This window comes from Notothenia rossii, assembly GCF_949606895.1.
Source record: "Notothenia rossii genome assembly, chromosome: 3".
Classification (NCBI taxonomy): domain Eukaryota; kingdom Metazoa; phylum Chordata; class Actinopteri; order Perciformes; family Nototheniidae; genus Notothenia; species Notothenia rossii.
In genome coordinates, this window is record NC_136901.1 from 20,198,980 (window position 1) to 20,218,953 (window position 19,974).

Here is a 19,974-nt window from a genome sequence, read left to right on the forward strand (position 1 = left end):
CTTCACTGACATTGAAAGTTGTGTTCTGTTCACAAAGGTATACTGTTGGGGAGCAGACACAGTGGCAAGGAATGACAGTAGCTGTGTTTCAAATGTCTTATGTGAGTTGGTCTCGTGGGGCGAGACCAAAAGGGGGAATTGAAGTATTATTTGAATTATTTGAAGTATTAAAGTAACGTGTTATGGCAGGAAAGTTCAATCTGGTATATTCATTTTAATGTCACCTTATATATTCGTGGGTGTTAAATTTGAAAGTACATTAGAGAGGCTTTTCATATATTCCTGAAACAATGTCCCACTACCTAGTAATAATAAATTAAAGCAATAGTCTTTTCTTCCACTTTTCATGTGTAGTCAAAAGGGTGGTTTTATGACCTTTGACATCTGCTTTGCAGTTCCCAGCAAGGAAGGGGCCCTGAGTCTCTAGCTTCCTCTGCTAATTGCTAAAACCCGTATTGATTAGCCCAAAGGGAGATGTGCCTCAGATACAAGACAGTTGAAGCCTTGTAGAATTAATGATTTATCTCCTACAGACCCCAAAAGAGGCCTTGAGACTTGGGTCACCCAGCAGTAAATGAGATAAAGGTCCTTTTGAGCTTATCAATAAAATGTATTCATTCCTAGTAAGCTGACTTTGGGGTGAAGGGAAGTTCAGGGAAGCCATTAAGCGATAAGAACAATTAACTTCTGTTAAAGATACATGATACGATGTTTGTGTGTGTTGAAGATGTTTAGGGGGAATGAGTATGTGTCCTGTCAGAGTCCTCTGTCATGACTCCAAATCATTGATTGGGGGATCTGCCTGAGGGCAGAGGGACAGAAACACACACACACACGCACAGAAGCAACATGGAATCAACAACTGTGGACTTACTACCTGGGATCCCGCCCAGAAGGGAAACCGACCAATGGAACACTGCCAACTCACTGTCTAGCTCGCTCAGAAGTGAACTCTGTGTATAAATGTTGTGATCATTTTGAAGATCGGCGCTCTTGTTTCTGACTGGCCGTTCCTGAGACGTGTCTCACACGGTGGTAGAACCTGAGCCCGGACTACTCTGCAGAGTGCTTCGTGATTCGGTGATGTATTTGTATGTTTGCACCATTAAAGCAGATTATTGTTTAACCCTTATCCTGGCTGCTTTGAATTTTTCCTTCTTTTGAGAACCCGCTCATATAGGAACGGCGCGGAGCAGAGATTCTGCCCCAAGAGTAGTGTCGTGTCTTCTGCCATCCTTTACTCCGAAAAAATATTTATTTCTCCGAATCGAAGGGGAAAAATATAAAAGCATTGCACACAATTTAAAACTATCAATGTTGTGTAATTATCAAGGATAATCTGGTGTTTTTTAGTCCATGAGTAGTGCAGATATCACTGTAAAATCAATCGACAGTAAGGGGAATACTTAGTTGCGGGTGTACAATTCTCCGTTATCCAATGGGAATGGACGCTCACATTGCCTTTAAGGGCAGCCGACACAAACGAATGCCATGCTTCCATGAGCGTCAAATCCCGCCGCAGATGGGAATACATTGCAATCAGTTGAAAGCTATTTGCATCCCTTTATGAAGCTGAAGGAGCCTAGGAGCGTCACAACTGCACGCCACGGGACCCTGACCAAACGTCACTCCTGGACGATTATGGAGTGAGAGTGTGTTGGCGTTACCTAATGCAACTCCACACTACGTCTTACGGTGCCGTGTACCGGAGGGGAGAGAGAGAGAGCAGCGAAGGGGGGGGAGAGAGAAGTAATACGGTTTCCTGATAAAGCTTTGGAGAGTATGTGCTGCAGGGAGGTGGGTGCACAACGCACCCAGGAACGAACGCTAGCTCCGGTCCTTTTTACTGTGGACTCGATGTCCTGACAGGCTGGTATTTGTGCAACCTGCACAAACACAATACTGCACCATGATTCGCGGTCAGAGAGCGGAGATGGTCAGAGAGCAGAGATGTTTAACCTTTGTGATGTAATATGACGCGTTTTACGTATGACCTTAAAGAAAAGCTGTTTTTAAGAGCAGAGCTCAAAATTGCTCCTTTGCCTCTGAATTCCTGCCTTTATGTCTCGTAAAACATATCAAATCCTACATTCACTTTTTCAATTGTAATTTTCAAGCGATTTTAAGCATAAATGTAGAAAAAAAAAAAAACCTGCAAGATGCTCTTTAAAGGAGTGGAGATCTGACAGGGAGTAGAGCGGCGGCATGATCCCGTGAAGTGGCGCTAGCACGGAGCTAGCTAATGCTGGGGACCCGGGCAGCAGAGACCAGGAGCCGGATGACCATGGAAGAAGGAGCGGTGTGAGTCCAGATAAAATGAGTGATAATCCACAGCATATCAGGAGAATGATTCCAGTGGTTTCCGGAGGAGAGTCGTAGGAGGGGCTGACAGCCTGGTGCAGAGTGGGAGCAGGGTGACCAGCCTACTAGCTTGTTAGCTAGCTTGATAGCCACCGGCTGTAGGCGGCAGGGAGAGACGATTTCAGCGGGGAAGCCGGCTGATCGCAGCGGGATGGGAAGACCCACACGAGCCGCGGAGTTAGGGTGGAGTTGGGGTGGAGACAGAATTGTTAGCTCAGCAGACTTCAGGGAGCCGAGGAGCATCTAGGGAGCAGCCTGCTAGGTCCGATAATGCTAGCTAGCTAGCGGGCTAGGGACCGGTGAGCAGGAAAGAGCCAGCAGGTAGGAGATGACAACACAAAGATCTGTGTCGATTCGATATAGAGATGCTGCTATTTTTGCTGATGACTGACGTTTCAAAAGTAGAGAGCAAGACAGGAGAGGTTCTGATCTGGACTAAAGAACCATATTTGGAGCGGAGGAGCGGCAAACAAACAACGCCAGCACCCTCGGCGACCCGGGAAAAACTTCAAGTTGTATTCCTTGCGTAGTTACAATATCCAAAGCAGTCTCTGGTGTATTTTTTGCTTTAGAAAAGAGCATTACCTTGGTTTTATCCACATTTAAAAGAAGCTTTAGTTCAGAGAACTGAGTCTGAATAATGTTAAAAACAGCCTGTAATTTAACAAAAGCCTCGTTAATCAAGGGACCTGCACAGTACATAACGGTATCGTCCGCATAAAAATGTAAGGTTGCTCCTTCGACATTTTCACCTAAACTATTAATATAGATAGAGAATAATAGCGGACCTAAAACAACTGCATCCTTATCTGATTCTGCTTGAATCAAAAACGTATGCTGTGTCATTTGAATTTGCACGGCGCGTTTCTCCTCTGTAGACCTTGCAACTGTATTGCATAATGTTAAAAAAATATCACTCGTCACCGGCTTGAGCTTCAATATCAGAATTCATGTATTTAGTATCCTTGCAAGAATGGAAGTAGTCATCACATACAGAGCATCAACTAGTTCCTGAACAGTGTCCTTCACATGCTTACAGTATATACAAGAGAGGGAGTTACACCGTCACAAGATGGAGGAATACCGGTTCAAAGCAGTATTCAATGTTTTGTTCAGATTAGCTAAGACCCACGTCAGAAACGATCATGCTTGTCATATGTCTATCTCCATAGAGGCTGAATCATCATGTTAATCACATATCTATCATATGTCTAAAACAGTACTGATGCTCTTCTAGGTAATCATACATCCTGTCATGTACACAGCTACAGTTGGGCCTTTGTTATCATGTGGACTCTGATATTGGAAGAGTACATTCAGTAATTTCCTAAAACATAAGTAGCTCTAGGAATAAACTTACCTGTTTTTCAACAGTTGAGTAATTTCTTGCATTTAAATAACTGTTTTGATGTGTTCCAGTCAGGCTTTCGACCAAACCACAGCACTGAGACTGCTCTTGTTAAGGTCTTCCATGACATCCACTTAAACACAGTGGCAGAACTTCAGTGTTAGTATTATTAGATCTCAGTGCTGCGTTTGACACTGTTGACCACAACATATTACTAGACCGACTGGAAAACTGGGTGGGACTTTCGGCAACAGTTCTAAATTGGTTTGAATCCTACTTAAAGGACAGAAACAACTTTGTTTCTATGGGTAAATACACATCTGAGTTGACAAATATGACATGTGGGGTTCCTCAAGGCTCCATCTTGGGGCCTCTTCTCTTTAACATCTACATGCTACCACTGGCTCAGATAATAAAGAACAACAAAATAAGTTACCATAGCTATGCAGATGACACACACATTTACATAACCATTTCACCAGGAGACTATGCTCCAATTCAAACACTGAGTAAGTGCATTGAACAAATCAATGACTGGATGTGTCAGAACTTTCTCCAATTAAACAAAGATAAAACTGAGGTAATGGTTTTTGGAGCCAAGGCAGAACGTATAAAAGTTAGCGCTGAGCTTCAGTCTGCAATGTTCAAAACAACAGATAAAGCCAGAAATCTAGGTGTAGTCATGGACTCTGACCTGAGTTTCAACATTAAAACAATTACTAAATCAGCCTACTATCACCTAAAGAACATATCTAGGATTAAAAGACTGATGTCACAGCAGGATTTGGAAAAACTTGTCCATGCTTTTATCTTCAGTAGACTGGACTACTGTAATGGTGTCTTCACAGGTCTCACAAAAAAATATATTAGAAAGCTGCAGCTGATTCAGAACGCTGCTGCTCGAGTCCTTACCAACACTAAGAAAGTGGATCACATCACTCCATTTCTGAAGTCTTGACACCGGCTTCCTGTGTGTCAAATAAGTGATTTCAAAATACTGCTGCTGGTTTATAAAGCATTGAATGGTTTAGGCCCAAAATTCATTTCTGACCTCCTGCTAAATTATGAACCATCCAGATCTCTCAGGTCTTCAGGGACTGGTCAGCTTTCTGTCCCCAGAGTCAGAACTAAACATGGAGAAGTTCAGTTATTATGCTCCAAATATCTGGAACAAACTCCCAGAAACCTGCCGGTCCGCTGCAACTCTTAATACTTTTAAATCCAAGCTGAAGACTTTTCTTTTTGCCGCTGCTTTTAATTGAACTATTCACATCTTAAACTGCACTGTAACTTGTATTCATGTGTTTTCTCTTTTTAATGTTTATTTTATTATCTTTGCTTTTTAATGACTGTTTTTAAATGCCATTTTCTTAATGTCTTTCATTTTTGCAAAGCACTTTAAATTGCCTTGTGTTGAAAAGTGCTATATAAAAGAACTTGCCTTGCCTTGCCTAAGGACACCACATACATAATATGAATTTCAATGTGTTGTAGGGGGCCACACACAGTGAGGTAGACGAGGTGTTAGCTAGGAGGTCCATCTCTGCAGGACCAACACTATGACCCGACCAGACTCTGAAAGGTGAGGTGGACCAGCTCTGTGTCTCCATTGTCTCATTGAATATAGAGTTTAGAATGAATACTGTGATGGCAACAACTAAAGTTACTCTTAACAAACAGCATTGGTTAACAAGCTAGTCCTTGTCTCACAGGCTGCATCTTTACTCTCAGTTAGTGGCGCAAGCTCAAAATATACTGCTGAAGTTCTGTCACATGCTCGGTTCCTCGGGCTGCAGTTAGTAGGGTGTAGGTACATGGACTGTATGTTTGCACAGTAACTGTCACGATCTGTCTGCGTTTTCCAGTTTTTATTTTGAAAAGTGTTCACTCCCTGTGGTATGTCTCTGTCTCCTGTTTGATTACTTGATTCTGTCCTGATTTGTTCAGTTTGCTTTGTTGTAAAATGCTAAACAATTAGTAACCTTCATTTCAATTAGGTAACGGTAGCATATTAGCCCGTCATTGTTGAATCTTTTCTTTCGCTTTTCTATATTATTGTTATTGTTGTTGTTCGTTCGTCAAACATCCAAGAGGTTTCTCAATACTCTAATTTCCCCTCCTCGACTCCTATCCTCGACTCCTATCCTCAAGACTTAGTCCCGCCCACAGGAGATGCGAGCGGAGGACTGAGGAGGGGAACCGAGGAGAGAGGATGGGAAGCAGCAGATGGTTAGAGAAATTAGAAGTCCTCTCCTCTGAGCGGTTATTTTAAAGAGACGTCCATTAATGATGACAGGAGGCACAGCAGCACTCTGCCTGATGGACAGATGTGTTCATGACCACTTATATATTTACTATAAATTAATTGACAGTGCGGTATAATGAGACAATAACAGGCTACAGATGCGGGGACACACACACATATATTTATGTAAATATATACAATTTCAGAATTAATTAGAACAAGTATGAGAGCACTCTCATAATAACGTAACACAATCAGAGACTGGATATATCCCCCCCCCCCCCCTCTCTGGTCGCTGAAATGGGGAATTGAAATTACGGGCCAAAAGTTGCATTTACTAGTATTAAAAGTAAGCAGAGGACACCAAACCAACTGAGACCTGTCTGTCTGCCGCATCTACACACTGTACAACACACACACCTACACACTGTACCACACACCTACACACTGTACCACACATACCTACAGCTCCTAAGGCATAATCAGGCTACAGCCGTTGTGTATTTTATTATGTGAAGCACGAAATGGTCTTAGAAAAATATTGACTCTTTGTTTGTATATATCTACTAAACCAGTGGTTCTCAACCTGTGGTACGCGTACCACTGGTGGTACGCCAACTCCCGCTAGCGGTACATGGAGGAATCTGACATATAACAAATATTTAAAAAAATAATATATATATATATTTTTAAATTTTATTTAAAGGTGGGGTAGGTAATTTTGGAGAAACCAGCTCGAGTGCGCTAGAATTTGAAAATACACAACCGGAAAAAATCTGCCACTTCCTTCCAGAGCCCATCCTCCAACACACACGAACGCGCACATGACCAATGAGGGCACGAGATAAGTTTGTGCACAGATGGAAGGCTGACAGGTAGGCCATCCAGTTATTTTGGCCGGGAAGCTAAAATGATTGGTCGTGCTTTTTACAGTACTACGGCTTCCACAGATGACATTTTTTTATGGATTTTTTGTCAAAGCACTTAAGATATTCATTGCTATCGGGATGCTAAGAGCATTCCATGGAATATAACAACAAGTTTATCTCGAGCCGGTTTCTCAAACGTACCTACCCCGCCTTTAACCTTTATACATAACACAGACATATAAAATACAGGAAACACAACTAAGTAAACAAAAATACCAAAAGCAGTCACTACATTGTGCACATTTGGGACATAAGGTACACTACTTATTACTGCAACAGCAGCTGATGGTTGGACAATATGCTAACAATAGGCACTAACCTCAGACAACTTCAATTTAAAACAGGCTATAGGGACAACTGCCATCAGTTTGAGGCTGGATTGAATAACATTAATTAAAAAACAAATCATACTATCAAAATACTACAACGAATGAACATAAGCTTGAGATAATTGAAACTGTGGTTTGAATTAGTTCTAATAGGCTATTGTTGTTTTTAGATATACTGTAGAAACGAAAATATATTTTTATTTTATTTCTGGCGTAGCTAATTACGACCTTACTACCCGCGAACGATTAGCGAACGTTGCAAGCGAGCTAAAGAATGAAGAAAGCTGAGTGATGTTAAAAACGTGGCTCAAAACGGGAGGTATTCGGAAGAGAGGTACAGAGGAGAATATTACCAGCGAAAGTGAATGAGGAGGAGGACAGTCATCAACTGAGAATAAGCGCAGGCTCCGCCAGCAACGCAAAAGTGATATGCACAGTCACAACGCTGTGATGGAGGAGAGAAGTGACTCAGGAAGAAGGCATTTGCTCAAAGGATGGAGAGAAGGCTGTGACCGAGGTCAAAAGCTGAAAAAGCACACTCTTGTCGTTAATTGTTATCTTTTTTCTTATCTTTTTTTTTTTTTTTTGTATGGAAATTGTGCAATTGGCAGATAAGCAGCAATGAAACTTGAGAATAGCAAATCATTTATCAAGTTCCTTCAAAACATTACTATGAGTCTCACAGCCTCAGTCATAAGGCCAGAATCTATTGTTTTTTTTTACTTTGCCACCACCGAAATGGCAATAGCAAACATCAGCAGACTGAAGATGAGCTATTAGCACTTATTGTGGAACTGAATTCCCAATAGGACATTTTCTGTTACAATGTGGGTTGTTGCAGGAGGCCTACATTCACACTTTGGTATAGGTCCAGGAAATGACATGTGTGTACAGTTGACATTTGTTGTGTGAGAATAAGTTATTATTTTGTTCTTTATATTCTCACTTGTGGTGTGTGAGTGAGTGAGTGAGAGAGAGAGAGAGAGAGCACAATAAATAATGTTATTATGAATACATGAACTGTGCATAGACTGTATTTTAACATTGGTCATATGGTGGTACTTGGAGAGCCAACTATTTTCTCAGGTGGTACTTGGTGTAAAAAGGTTGAGAACCACTGTACTAAACTACAGCATACAAATACAGAGAGTAATGTAGGCCTGTTATACTGAGTGGTATATATTTGACACACTGCTCTGCTTTTTGCACGGACCTCACAGCTGTTCTCACTGTAAACATCGCGTCGCGATGAAAGCAGTTAATAAAATAATATCCAGGGGATGCATGCAGAGCTGTCATTGGCTGAGATAAGTCCGGCCGTGCGTAACGCCTCTACCGTTCCCGGAAATCCATCCGCGGAGGGGCCGTGGAGGACCCATCAGTGTCTCCTCGGTCCTCGATGTGCATTTAGATAAATGAGATGTCCTTCAACATGGCGCGCTGAAATCCATTTCCGGGTCACTACCGGAGGACCGAGGAGTCGAGGAGTCGAGGAGGGGAAATTAGAGTATTGAGAAACCTCTCCAGTCCCCTGTAACTGATGTCCTGTGCAGTATTGTTGGTCAATATAGGTGCATATATTTGCTGTGATAAACATAATAGCATCTTCTGTTGTGTTAGTTGGTCAAATAGTATCCTTCCCTATCCTGAGCCTCACCCGCTGCCTGGTAGCAGCGGCATTTAGTACTACAGATCCCAGAATTCTGTTGGCATCAAACACCCTTTGAGCAGCTACTTTGGTTAAGGCTAACCAAACTTTTACAGCAAAAACAATACAAGCCAGTATAGTATACAATTGGGGTAGCATTCACAAAGATTGTAAGGTTTAAAAATGTGCCTGTGGAGGACTTTTAACCATCCTCATTACCACTAAGTCCCCTATTTTTCCTCATGTACTGTATACCCTGTATACCAACTTTACCTCAAATGCCATTAATTACCACCCTAAAGCTGTATTGTTGTTAAACACTTTGTGATGTCTACCTTATTCCTCCCCGTTAGGGAAAGAGACTGTCACCTTCCAATTCTGTCTTCTGATGTCAAGACTCTCCTGTTGTGTGTAGAGAGGTATTTTTCTGCATTGACTTAATATATGTCCACACACACTGTATCAATGAGTGGCAAAATAATGTGTTTCATGTTAAAATAAACCTTTTAGAATTGAAACTCATTGTTATATCTCTGTTTGAACACAGCCAGGAGGCAATTCCCAAGTCCCTTTTCCCCTTAATCTCTCTAGCTAACATTGTGGAGTCCAAAGGTAAATCCTGAAGGTCATTAAAGGTGAAATGTGTGTGTGGTGTTGCAGCTCTGTGGGAACTACTGCCATATATCAGAGAAATAGCTTCTAACTATGTCTGAGAGGCATTAAGCACCAGCTCTATCAGGAACATTATGATCTATTGCAGAATGAAACACATTTTTGGTGTAATAAGCAGTCAGGCTATAGGTCTTAAAAGCAGGGCAGATTTAACAAAGTCTTGAAATAAGTCAGTAAATATGACATTTTTAGAACTAGCAGGTGAGGCTGCTTTAGTTGGTGTTGAAATGCCCCTTTTGAGTTTTTCAACAGACAGTTTACTGTAAAAGTGATTATAGAATGTTCTATGTTGGAAAAAATGTGAATGCCTGTTTAATGAAGCCACACTCAAAGGCAGAGCCAAAAAGCATACTTCAATACAGAGTTGAGAAATTCAATATATGGAAAGAATTGTAATAACCCTGCCTACCTTCAGCCCCCCTAACCAGCAAATCTCTGCTGAAGTCTTATCAGACCAATTGTTGGATTGACTGTTTCGGCAAGTTTCGGCAGAAATTGTACAGTAATTGTAATTGGAGAGTACACTAACATGGGTACACTGAGATAATCCAAATATAAGAACTGATAAAAACGAATTTAAGAATAAACCATATTGCATGGTCTTGAAGAAGGCTATGTCTTAGGTTTTTCCTGCAAGCTTGAGTTGGGTCTGTTTTGTCAAACAAAAAGTCCCACATAGCTCATCGAATAAAGTCAGCTAATGAGTTTGAATGAATCAGACAATCCATCTTGTAGGATCAAAACTTGCACTCTCTTTATGAGTTTCTGAATTTTTTTCAAAGCGCTGACCCTTATTTTTATATCAAAGGAGAGGCACTGTGAATCATGTTCCAACACTACCAGAATATGTTTCGGTTCATTACTAAAAAATATAAACAACAAAATATGACAACTCATTAGCAACTTTCTTTTATTTGCTTGCAGTTACACATTACATAGCACATGTTGATTCACTTACTGTACGTACTCAAGTAGTTGTTTCAACAAAGACGGGGTTGGTTGATGACGGTGTGCTTTTGAAATGTAGAATAAAACCTGATTTGCGAGGGCTTCTGGGTCATCTTTGATCAATATACAATGACACACAAGCACCAACCTCCACCCATGTTTTAATTCAAATATGGCCCTTTTGGCAGTGTAGAGACGATTAAAATCAAGACACTGAGACTTAGACTCTTATTCCAGCAATGGATTTGGACATTTTTACTTTTGGGAAAAGTCAACCCTTTAAACATGAAAGCTCAAGTAATCCACTGAGGAAACGTCGACAAGTGAAATCCCACCAGCAGAACTCTGAAAACACTATTACTTCATTAGACTTTTTAATATTCAGAAAATAGGCTTAGGATTTTTCAGCACTGCATGACCTCAAAAACACAGAAACATCTGCACGATACTTGGTAAGGACACATGGGAAAGAGTAGCAGCTAACATTGTAAAGCATTGAGATGCTAACTGCTGCTTTGGGAACAGTTATCAACCACAGGCAGAGGAAATCCTCCTGTACCATGGAAATGAGCATGTCTACCCTAGCTAGCAAGGCAGTTTTAAGTGTAGCGTTTGCAGTCCCTAATTATCTACGCTAACCTAGCCAATAACAATTAAGTATGGGCATTAGGTGCAGTTTTTGAAACAGTACTTTACAGCAGCTAAAGAAAATATCACAGCTTAATATCCTCTTAATATGACATTGATATCTCGACAGAGGCCAAATTGACTTTTACCATTGAAGCTGTATTTCAAATGTACCAATCTCTTACAATGAGGACCATTGGAAAATTAGGGATGACCCACAGGGATATTCTGACTTCCAATTTAAAATAGAACTCATCGTACAGTGTGATATTGTGCTATAAACTACTCTGACGGTTTCATTTCTACCACAAAGAACCAAGCTAAGTTATCTTACATTGAAGAAGTAGATCTACTGATTCTGTTGTACAATGCATACCTCTGTTAGCATGTGATGGATAACATGTGTCTTGTCATTATGGAAGGTAAAAGGACTCTTTTGACTTTACCTTGAAAACATTGATATTGATTAGGATATGTTATACATAGAACAACAGAAAACCCTTAGCAATAACACGGTTGGTCCCATGTCATATCTTGTTCAAGGGAACTCTACCAAACAACTCTCCACCACTCATACCATGCTTAAATACGATACAATATGAGCATGTGCAGGCATCAGAGCATGTAGCTGCTGCATGGAGTCAAATACACAGCTCTCGGTTATAGACATGGACATACATTTTATAAAAGAGCGTAAAACCACAAGCATCACAAACAACAATGCAGCCAGAGAGCATTAACATAGGTACAGATATTTGTATAATTTGTGTCAAAGCGTTGACTTTCTCTGACATTCTAAGGCAAGGCCCTTTTGTGCGTCTGTCCATCCAACACAGTTTTTAAAAACTACTAGCCAGATAATTGCCATCATTAGGACTACATTTCCACTTGTTTACAAGACAACAAAATGTGACGACCAGACTTTTCGTCTTGCACCGAACTTGGACTAAATGTTGACTTTTTACAAAATACACTGTTTGTCATAATTACAATTAGGCTTTGATTAATCCTGGTTAGCATTGGATTTTTATTGTAGCAGTCGTCTTTGAAAATGAACAAAAAGCTGTTGTAGCTTCCTTTTAGGAGGCTGTACTCTGCTGCTGTGCATCAGAGCCATGTTTTTGGTGGCTTTAATCAAAGTAATACCCCATTACTTTTTAAAAAACAACTCCTTGCTGAAAGTGAGAAAAGAAAAGTATTACTTTCCCCATGTTGGCGCATTAAGTGTACCTTAAAAACTGCTAACTGTCACATTAAAGTGTTTTAGTAGTGCTATATTTGAATGTTGGTGTGTGCTATGCTAGCTAACACAGCTCAACACAGATATGACATGGTAATAATCATTTCATTTCACTCTTGGCAAGAAAGCATAGATGTGCAGTATATTTCCCAGAATGTCAACATGACTTGCGGACCAATTGTTCCCACATTTTTTTTCTATTGTCTGGTTTAAGCTAAAATGCCTAGAACATTCATCTAAACTGAGCAATATGATTAAGAGCATTTTTTACCCGACACCACAGTCAAAGTATAGTAGCAAAATTGTGTTACAAAGACATTCTCCAAACAAACCTGTTTACTCTAGTGTATCCCTACACTGCCTAAAAACACACTATTTATGATCATTTTTACGTGATTTGGTTCTGAAAAAGACGTCCTTACATTTCACAGTGTTCAATGACTTCATAATCCTTTGTTGACTATCTCCACTCTCTGTGAAGTCTCCATAAAAAATCAGTCTGCAGCCAGCGATTAGCACTTCTTTAACATATTGCTTCATGCAACTTGGTGAAAAACCTCTTTATATGTTTGGCACAGTTTAAATATACAGATAGATATACAAGCAGTGCATTATTGGACATAGACATTCAAAAAAAATCATCCAGACATTTTTGTAAGAATTATTATCTAATAGCAAATAAAATAGGATTAATGTTTTTGTTTTAACATGTATTCAATTTCCTTTATGGCAAAAATACATACACACACACTTCATATACTTTGAAAAAAAATGTCCTTACGCGCACATTTCTTTTGAGTGCATCTTTACAAGAAAAGATCACTCCTATTCAAAAGAAAAGTGACATGTTAATATTGGCACAATTTGAGAGTAAGAAGGAAGCACTTTAATCTAGTGGATGTAAATATCCGACATGGAGGGTGATCATCTTGGATAAGCTTAATGGACGCTGCTCTTGCCGATGTCTAAGCTTGGATGGGTCTCTCTCTGGTCATGGGGCTGAAACATGAACACATCCATAGCAGCATGGCACTTTCTGCTCCTGGAGCCGCAGGCTAGAACTGAGAGGTTTCAGTGAAGGAGATTGCATCTGTCTTGTCGACGGTGAAGCCTCCATTGACGTAGGACTTCTTCTCGCACTCTTCATCATCCAAAGTAGCTTCCAGAGCAAAAGGGTTGGCGACATCTACATCTGATATCAGATCCATCCTCTCCAGTTCATTTTTGGATAGTTTCTGAACAATACCGGCTCCATAAGCATCGCCAAGAACGTTGATCATAGTGCGGAACCGGTCCCTTAAAAACACCACTCAAAGTTAATTTACAGCTGTTCAGTTAGAAAAGATTTGGAAGAAATCACATACAGTAAGGTCACCAGATACACTTACAGCAGCCAATCCACAGCGACTATCAGAGTGACATCATTTGCAGGTAATCCAACAGCTGTTAAGACTATCACCATGGTGACCAGCCCAGCATTTGGGACTCCTGCTGCTCCAATACTGGCAACCGTTGCTGTTATACTGCAACACAGACACACGAAACATCTTCTTTTTAATAACATGCAGCAATCAAATGTGCACATGGTGTCTCTACTACAGTTTGATTGCAGTCAGAACGTCATACGACCCAATTGTAGGAAAGGAACAAAATTTAGAGCAATTATGAGTAGAAAGAATAAATGCTCAATATTTGCTCTGCTTTAATTTGTGCACTTAGAATGAACAAAACGAAATCAAAAAAACATTAAAGGATTAATTTGACTCTGATTGAGAATAGCCAAATGGACGACGGTTTGTGAAATAGCCCAACTGTAAATCTGAGCAACACTCACTTTTGCTACATAAGTTATTCAGTTTGCACCCGGACAGTAAATCATAATCATTTAAAGGGCACAATACCAAAAATAAAAAACATAAGAAAGACATTAGGGGAATAGGGTGCAAATGAAGACATTAAGATTGGGCTTAAAGAAAATAAATAGGTCAAGGAGTGGACCTGTAGTCTGGTCCTATTTTTATTTATGATTTTATGTACTTATTTTTCTTCTTTTACATATTGTCATCAAGGTTTTATGTATCCTGATAAGGTACGATTAAAACAATAGTTGGATTTTATAGTTTTATAAGTTGGATTTTATAGTCTTATAAAACATGCAGTTAGAAGTGCTTCTTAGTAACCATGATGTACCTGATAGTGACAATCTGGCCCACATCCAGATGGTAGTCATTCAGCTGGGCGATGAAGATGGCTGCCACCGCCTCATACAGTGCCGTCCCATCCATGTTGATGGTTGCCCCCACAGGGAGGACGAAGCGGGTGATCCGCTTGTCGATGCGATTGTTCTCCTCAGCACATCGGAAGGTGACAGGCAGGGTGGCAGAGCTGAAGGACAAGAGAGCAGCTTGCTTGGAATGGTTTTCATTTATAAATATAAGAATGTTAAAATTCCTGATTTGGATTTACAAGCAGTGTCATAGATTCTGACCTGGAGGAGATCATGAGTGCTGTCACCAGGGCCTGGGCCATTCCCAATGTGAAGGTATACGGGTTCTTCCTCACAATGACGAAGAAGATAAGTGGCAGACAGATGGTGGCGTGGATAGCCAGACTGAGGAACAAAACAAACATTATCAAACACTGAAAAAACTGAAAAGTCGACTTTAATTAAATGTAATATGTCAGAAATTACACATAATTGTGTTAGGTTAGTCCAAAGCAATAATTTTACGTTTAAATAAAAAAATATTCACTTTCAACTAACCTAATACATTAATGTGAAATCTGTTGACATAATTCATTTAATGAAAGTCACAGTTTTTTCAGTGTATTGTAGAAAGATGTTCTCTATCCTGTATAACAAGCAAAGTATAGGTCTTTAAAAAAAAATAGGTAAATTTTCATCGAGTTAGTTAGTTCTGTGCCACATTATGTGTTTTATAAGCCCAGACGTTATAAAAAAAGTGTTGACTATCATTTATATTCATACATTGAACCCGCTATTTATAACTTTAGTTTTTAAGAACTAACCACTGCAGACTGGGTTTAATCCGTCCGGCATTATTAAAGGAATAGTTAAATATGTTGGGAAAGGATTTGCTTTCTTATAAAAATAAGTAGTTAGCTTAGTTTAGCTTTAAAAGTGGAAGCATGGATTAACAGCTAGCTGTTTTTTTCACAAGTATACAAATAATGCCTACCAACAGAATTGCTGACTCTGACAATTGGTTATCTGGTCACAATGTCTGCTTCAAGTCTTTATGCTAAGCTAAGCTAACAGCCGTCCTGGTGCTAGCTAGGAGGTATTAACTTAACATCTTGCTCTCAGATAACAACACATTAAGGTTATTTAACGACATGATGAACTATTTCTTGGAAGCATAAAATATGTATATGATAGCGTAAAATGCACTTAGGGTAGAAGATGCTCTTTTTCAGGTTCAGATGTAGCTAAAAGCCAGCTAGAAAGGATTCTGACTCTTTATTATCGGCTAGCTGACTCAGCTCAGAGCCCAAACAATTACTCTGTTTGATGGTCTTTTAAATAAACAGAACTTTAAATAGATTGCAGCTACAGAGCTTATAAAAAAGCACTTTTGGAGAGATTTGATTTTACTTTGACATTAACGAGGCTTTTTCTGTGGATCAAGTCAAAAACTTGTAATCACCTTGGCTGTGATTCATAGTCATAAAGCAATGATGCAGGGAGAAGTTTTCTGAAAGCTGCCTCTGAACATTTGAACAAAGTGTGAACATTACGTGCACGTGTCGTCACAGTACCACCGGAGCCTTGGACCAACCCTGTGACCTAACTGGAGCAGATTTACTGTATAGGCTTTAATGGTGTCACTTAGATTTAGAGGCATGGGCGTAGCTCATTACTGCATCTGCAGGTTGAGCAGTTTTAAATGTCCTTGGCCCTTATCAGTGCATACACAGAGCTCAGCTTTTACTGTATCACTGGAGGGAGAAACGGACAAAAATGTCAACCATAAATCCCAGCGTCTGGAACAGTCGGATACAGAATAATGGCACAGTTTACCCGCTCAGCACCGTCACCATATAAAGACCCATCTTCTTGAAGATCTCCCAGTCTTCCACCTCGATAATCTTAGCAGCAATTAGGAACAGGATCCCTACTGGCATGTAGCTGAAAAAACACATTTAGCTGTGGTCACTTGGGGGTCAGAACCTAAGATTAGAGAACATTTGATGAACTAAGACCGCAGCTCTGCTAATCTGACTAATTAATCTTCAATAATAAGTAATATAACAGAAAAAGGATCAGTAAAAAGTAGAATTATTGATTAATAATTCACATGTAAATTGTCTTTAAAGTTTTAAAATAAAAATCACTGGTTCTAGCTTCTCAAAGACAATGAAACCAAGTTGCTCATGACGGACAGCTCCACCATCATTGGTGTATACATGTATGTAAACTGCAATGTAACCATTTTTCATGGAGGTTCTTTTTTATAATTATGAATCCTTTGGAATAAAGACAAAGACATATATAGTATTTAGTATTGATTTGCTCTTCATCTAAGCCTTAACTGTACGCAATTGACACAAATGTTTGTTTGCCACGAGAATACTTGATAAAAATGATCTTAATATCATAACTCAATGTTATAACTTTAGCCTTTTTTACAACAATACCGCACATATTTTATTTTATTATTAGTATTTTGTCCCACATCTATATTTCATGTTAATATTTCTCTATATTTTAATGATATAATCATTTTTTATAATAGTTTTTATGAAAATGTATCTTCATGAACTGTGTTTATGTATGCACCATATACACCAAGGAAAGTTCCTTGTATGTGTAAACCTACTTGGTAATAAACCTGATTCTGACAACCAAGAAACTCTAGTAAATGGACCTTGAGTTGAGATTTGTTTTTGTAAAATATATGTTTCCCTATCTCATAAAGGCACATTATCTTTGAGAAGACAAAAAAGTTGTGTCAGATTTGGCAAACTACGTCCCTTGCCGATTCATTCTCCAAAAGACTCAAAAAGTGCATTGTTCTGTCCTCCATGTTTTCAAACTGACAGAATAATAAGATGTTCACAATGCAGCTTTTATATGTTGTAAACCCATACTTGTAGATTAGGAGTGTAAACAAATATCCATCATCTTTTTTGCTAATGCATCGATTTTCAAACACACATTTTCATTAATAGTTGACATGCAAATATGAACTCAGTCAATATTTAATTTGCAAAGATATGACCGCTCAGTGTACTCCATTGTTCTGATTACATTAAAAAAGGATGTTTTGCCTATGATGATTTATTCTTTATATTATTACATCTTTTTGTATAAAGATATTCCAAAATATTGCCTTAATGAAATGACTGCATTAAACACTTTTGCAATATATTGTGTTGCAACTATTCTATCATCATCGTAACGCAGAATCTTCCAATGCACAGCTCTACTATAGACAGATCTCTCATACATACCACATGATGATGTTGACCAGCCTCATGGTGGCTTCATTCAGGGCGTCAAAGAATTCCAGGAGTATCCGACCCTTTTCCCCCATCTTCCCAATGACAAGGCCAAAAGCAACACAGAACACGATGAGCCCCAAAACGTTGATTCCATCCGAATATGAGCCAACGATCTTATATTCCTTGGTTATGTTCTGCCAGGAGAGGAGACAAGGAGCTTATTCATTCAGCGACCAAGAGCAGGTCAGGAGGCTGCATCACACTCACATCAGCTCTCTAAAGAGCCATTGATACGCTGTGCAAATGTTTCTAGAGAATCTCAGCCCAATGACCCATGGACACTTATGACCCATTACAGGGTCTTCTGATGCATTTAGATCAGACGCTAGTTGCCAGGTGCAGAAACACGAGACGTAAAGTGCAGCAGACGGATCAACAAGGACACTCTGTTGTCATGTAAAGATCAAAACCCCAATGTTAGTGGATGTTTCCAACAGGAGACAATGGCGGACTCTGGGGCACCTGTAGTTCAGTAATGTATTAACCCTTTAACTGCCGGACCAAGAAAAAAGCCATGGAATTATTATTTTTTGCATTTTCTTATCAAATGGGCCACAAATAAGCACAAACACATTTTCTTTTTTTGACTGACCACACAGTTTTGTTTTTATGAGCCTCTACCAAATGGTCGAGCTGGCATTCTATGGTAAAAGTAATCATCATATACAGTACAGTATTTGTATGCATCAAACTCAAATAAAACACAAACTCAAATACATTTGTTTGTTTTATGGAAAATGAGCAATATATACAACCAGATATATTCATAAAAGATAATAAATTATAATTGTAAAAAAAAAAAAAATGTAAAAAAGTAATATAAAGTGTTTTTCATGATAAAAAAAATACTTGCTCATCTTACTGTATATGCTGAATTGGCCTAACAGGAAACCACTGGCCTAACAGCAAATGTCTATATCCTGTGTTGGCCTAACTTGCTCATCTGTGTGCAATTCTGGGCTGAATGCCATGCATGAAAGGTGCTATATAAATTATTATCACTCTTTCACTCTGAGACTCATAAGGCAGTACTAGATTTAGTAATATTACCATGAATCTAGCCATTTATTTACCATATTTTATTGGAAAACATCTCTGAAACTCGGAAAAAGTCATATTGCTAGCTTACCATAAAAGGCCAATTCGACCGCTTGGTTGAGCATATTTTCAAAAAAATAATTATACCCTTGTTAAAACCTTTTTTGTGTATCAAGTTATCTAATTATGTTCAGTCAGTGCCTTTCCACTAAAATATGTAAAAAAGGATATAGTTACATTACAAAAGTTGACCAAAAAGAGTGATTTCTTCAGCAGGGATTTTTAGCATTGCCAACTTTCTCAGTTGAAGCTAAATGAAGGGCATTCTGTTTGAACCACAGTGACATCTAGAGGTTGTTTTGTGCATAACATGTCAACCAAAGGGTAGAGCTGGCTGAATCAGATGGAGTTCAACTTTTTTTTATTTTTTAAACAAGATATCAAGACGCGAAATGTGCTCTACCAAATGGTGGTGCTGGCAGTTAAAGGGTAGGTGGGAGAAGTAATCAGATCTTGTATTTAAGTAAAAGTATAGGTACCACAGTGTATGAATTCTCTGTTACAAGTAGAAGTCCTGCGTATTGAGATAAAAATAAAGTACCAAAAGTAAAAGTAGTCATTGTGCAGATTGGTCCATTTCAGAATAATATATATGATATGTTTTATAATGACTGATCATTAAAGTATTCTCAAAGCTGGTAAAGGTGCAGCTAGTTTGAATGACTTTGTATACTGCAGGGTAGCTTGTGGATTTACTCCAGGTGGAACTAAAGTCTGATTTAACACTTGATTATATTTCACATCATTCCTCCACATCTGTAAAGTAACTAAAGGTATTAAATACATGTAGTGGAGTAAAAGTACACCATGTACCTCTGAACTGTAGTGGAGTAGAAGTACAAAGTAAAGTAGCAACAAATTGAAATACTCTAGTAGGGTAAAATACATAAAAGTTGTACTTAAGTACAGTACTTGAGTAAATGTACTTAGTTACTTTACACCACTGGTTAAGGCATGAAGGAACTGCCTTCTCTAGATGAGCAGAAGGTTAATGTGCACACCT

At 39.1% G+C, this 19,974-nt stretch overlaps 1 protein-coding gene and 1 long non-coding RNA gene across 2 annotated transcripts in view; one reads left to right on the forward strand and one right to left on the reverse strand.

Moving 5' to 3' along the window:
- Positions 1–2,177: 2,177 nt before the first annotated feature.
- LOC307032610 lies at positions 2,178–9,370 on the forward strand. Its single transcript, XR_013806320.1, has 3 exons — positions 2,178–2,682; positions 5,204–5,291; positions 9,214–9,370. It is a non-coding gene; the product is annotated as an uncharacterized lncRNA (long non-coding RNA).
- Positions 9,371–10,425: 1,055 nt separating this feature from the next.
- slc1a1 (solute carrier family 1 member 1) overlaps positions 10,426–19,974 on the reverse strand; it is a 14,364-nt gene continuing 4,815 nt past the window's right edge. Inside the window, 6 exon segments of the mRNA XM_079671121.1 lie at positions 10,426–13,643; positions 13,736–13,870; positions 14,538–14,732; positions 14,836–14,958; positions 16,390–16,497; positions 17,823–18,007. Coding sequence (XP_079527247.1) covers positions 13,403–13,643; positions 13,736–13,870; positions 14,538–14,732; positions 14,836–14,958; positions 16,390–16,497; positions 17,823–18,007 — 987 coding nt within the window. The 3' untranslated portion in view covers positions 10,426–13,402.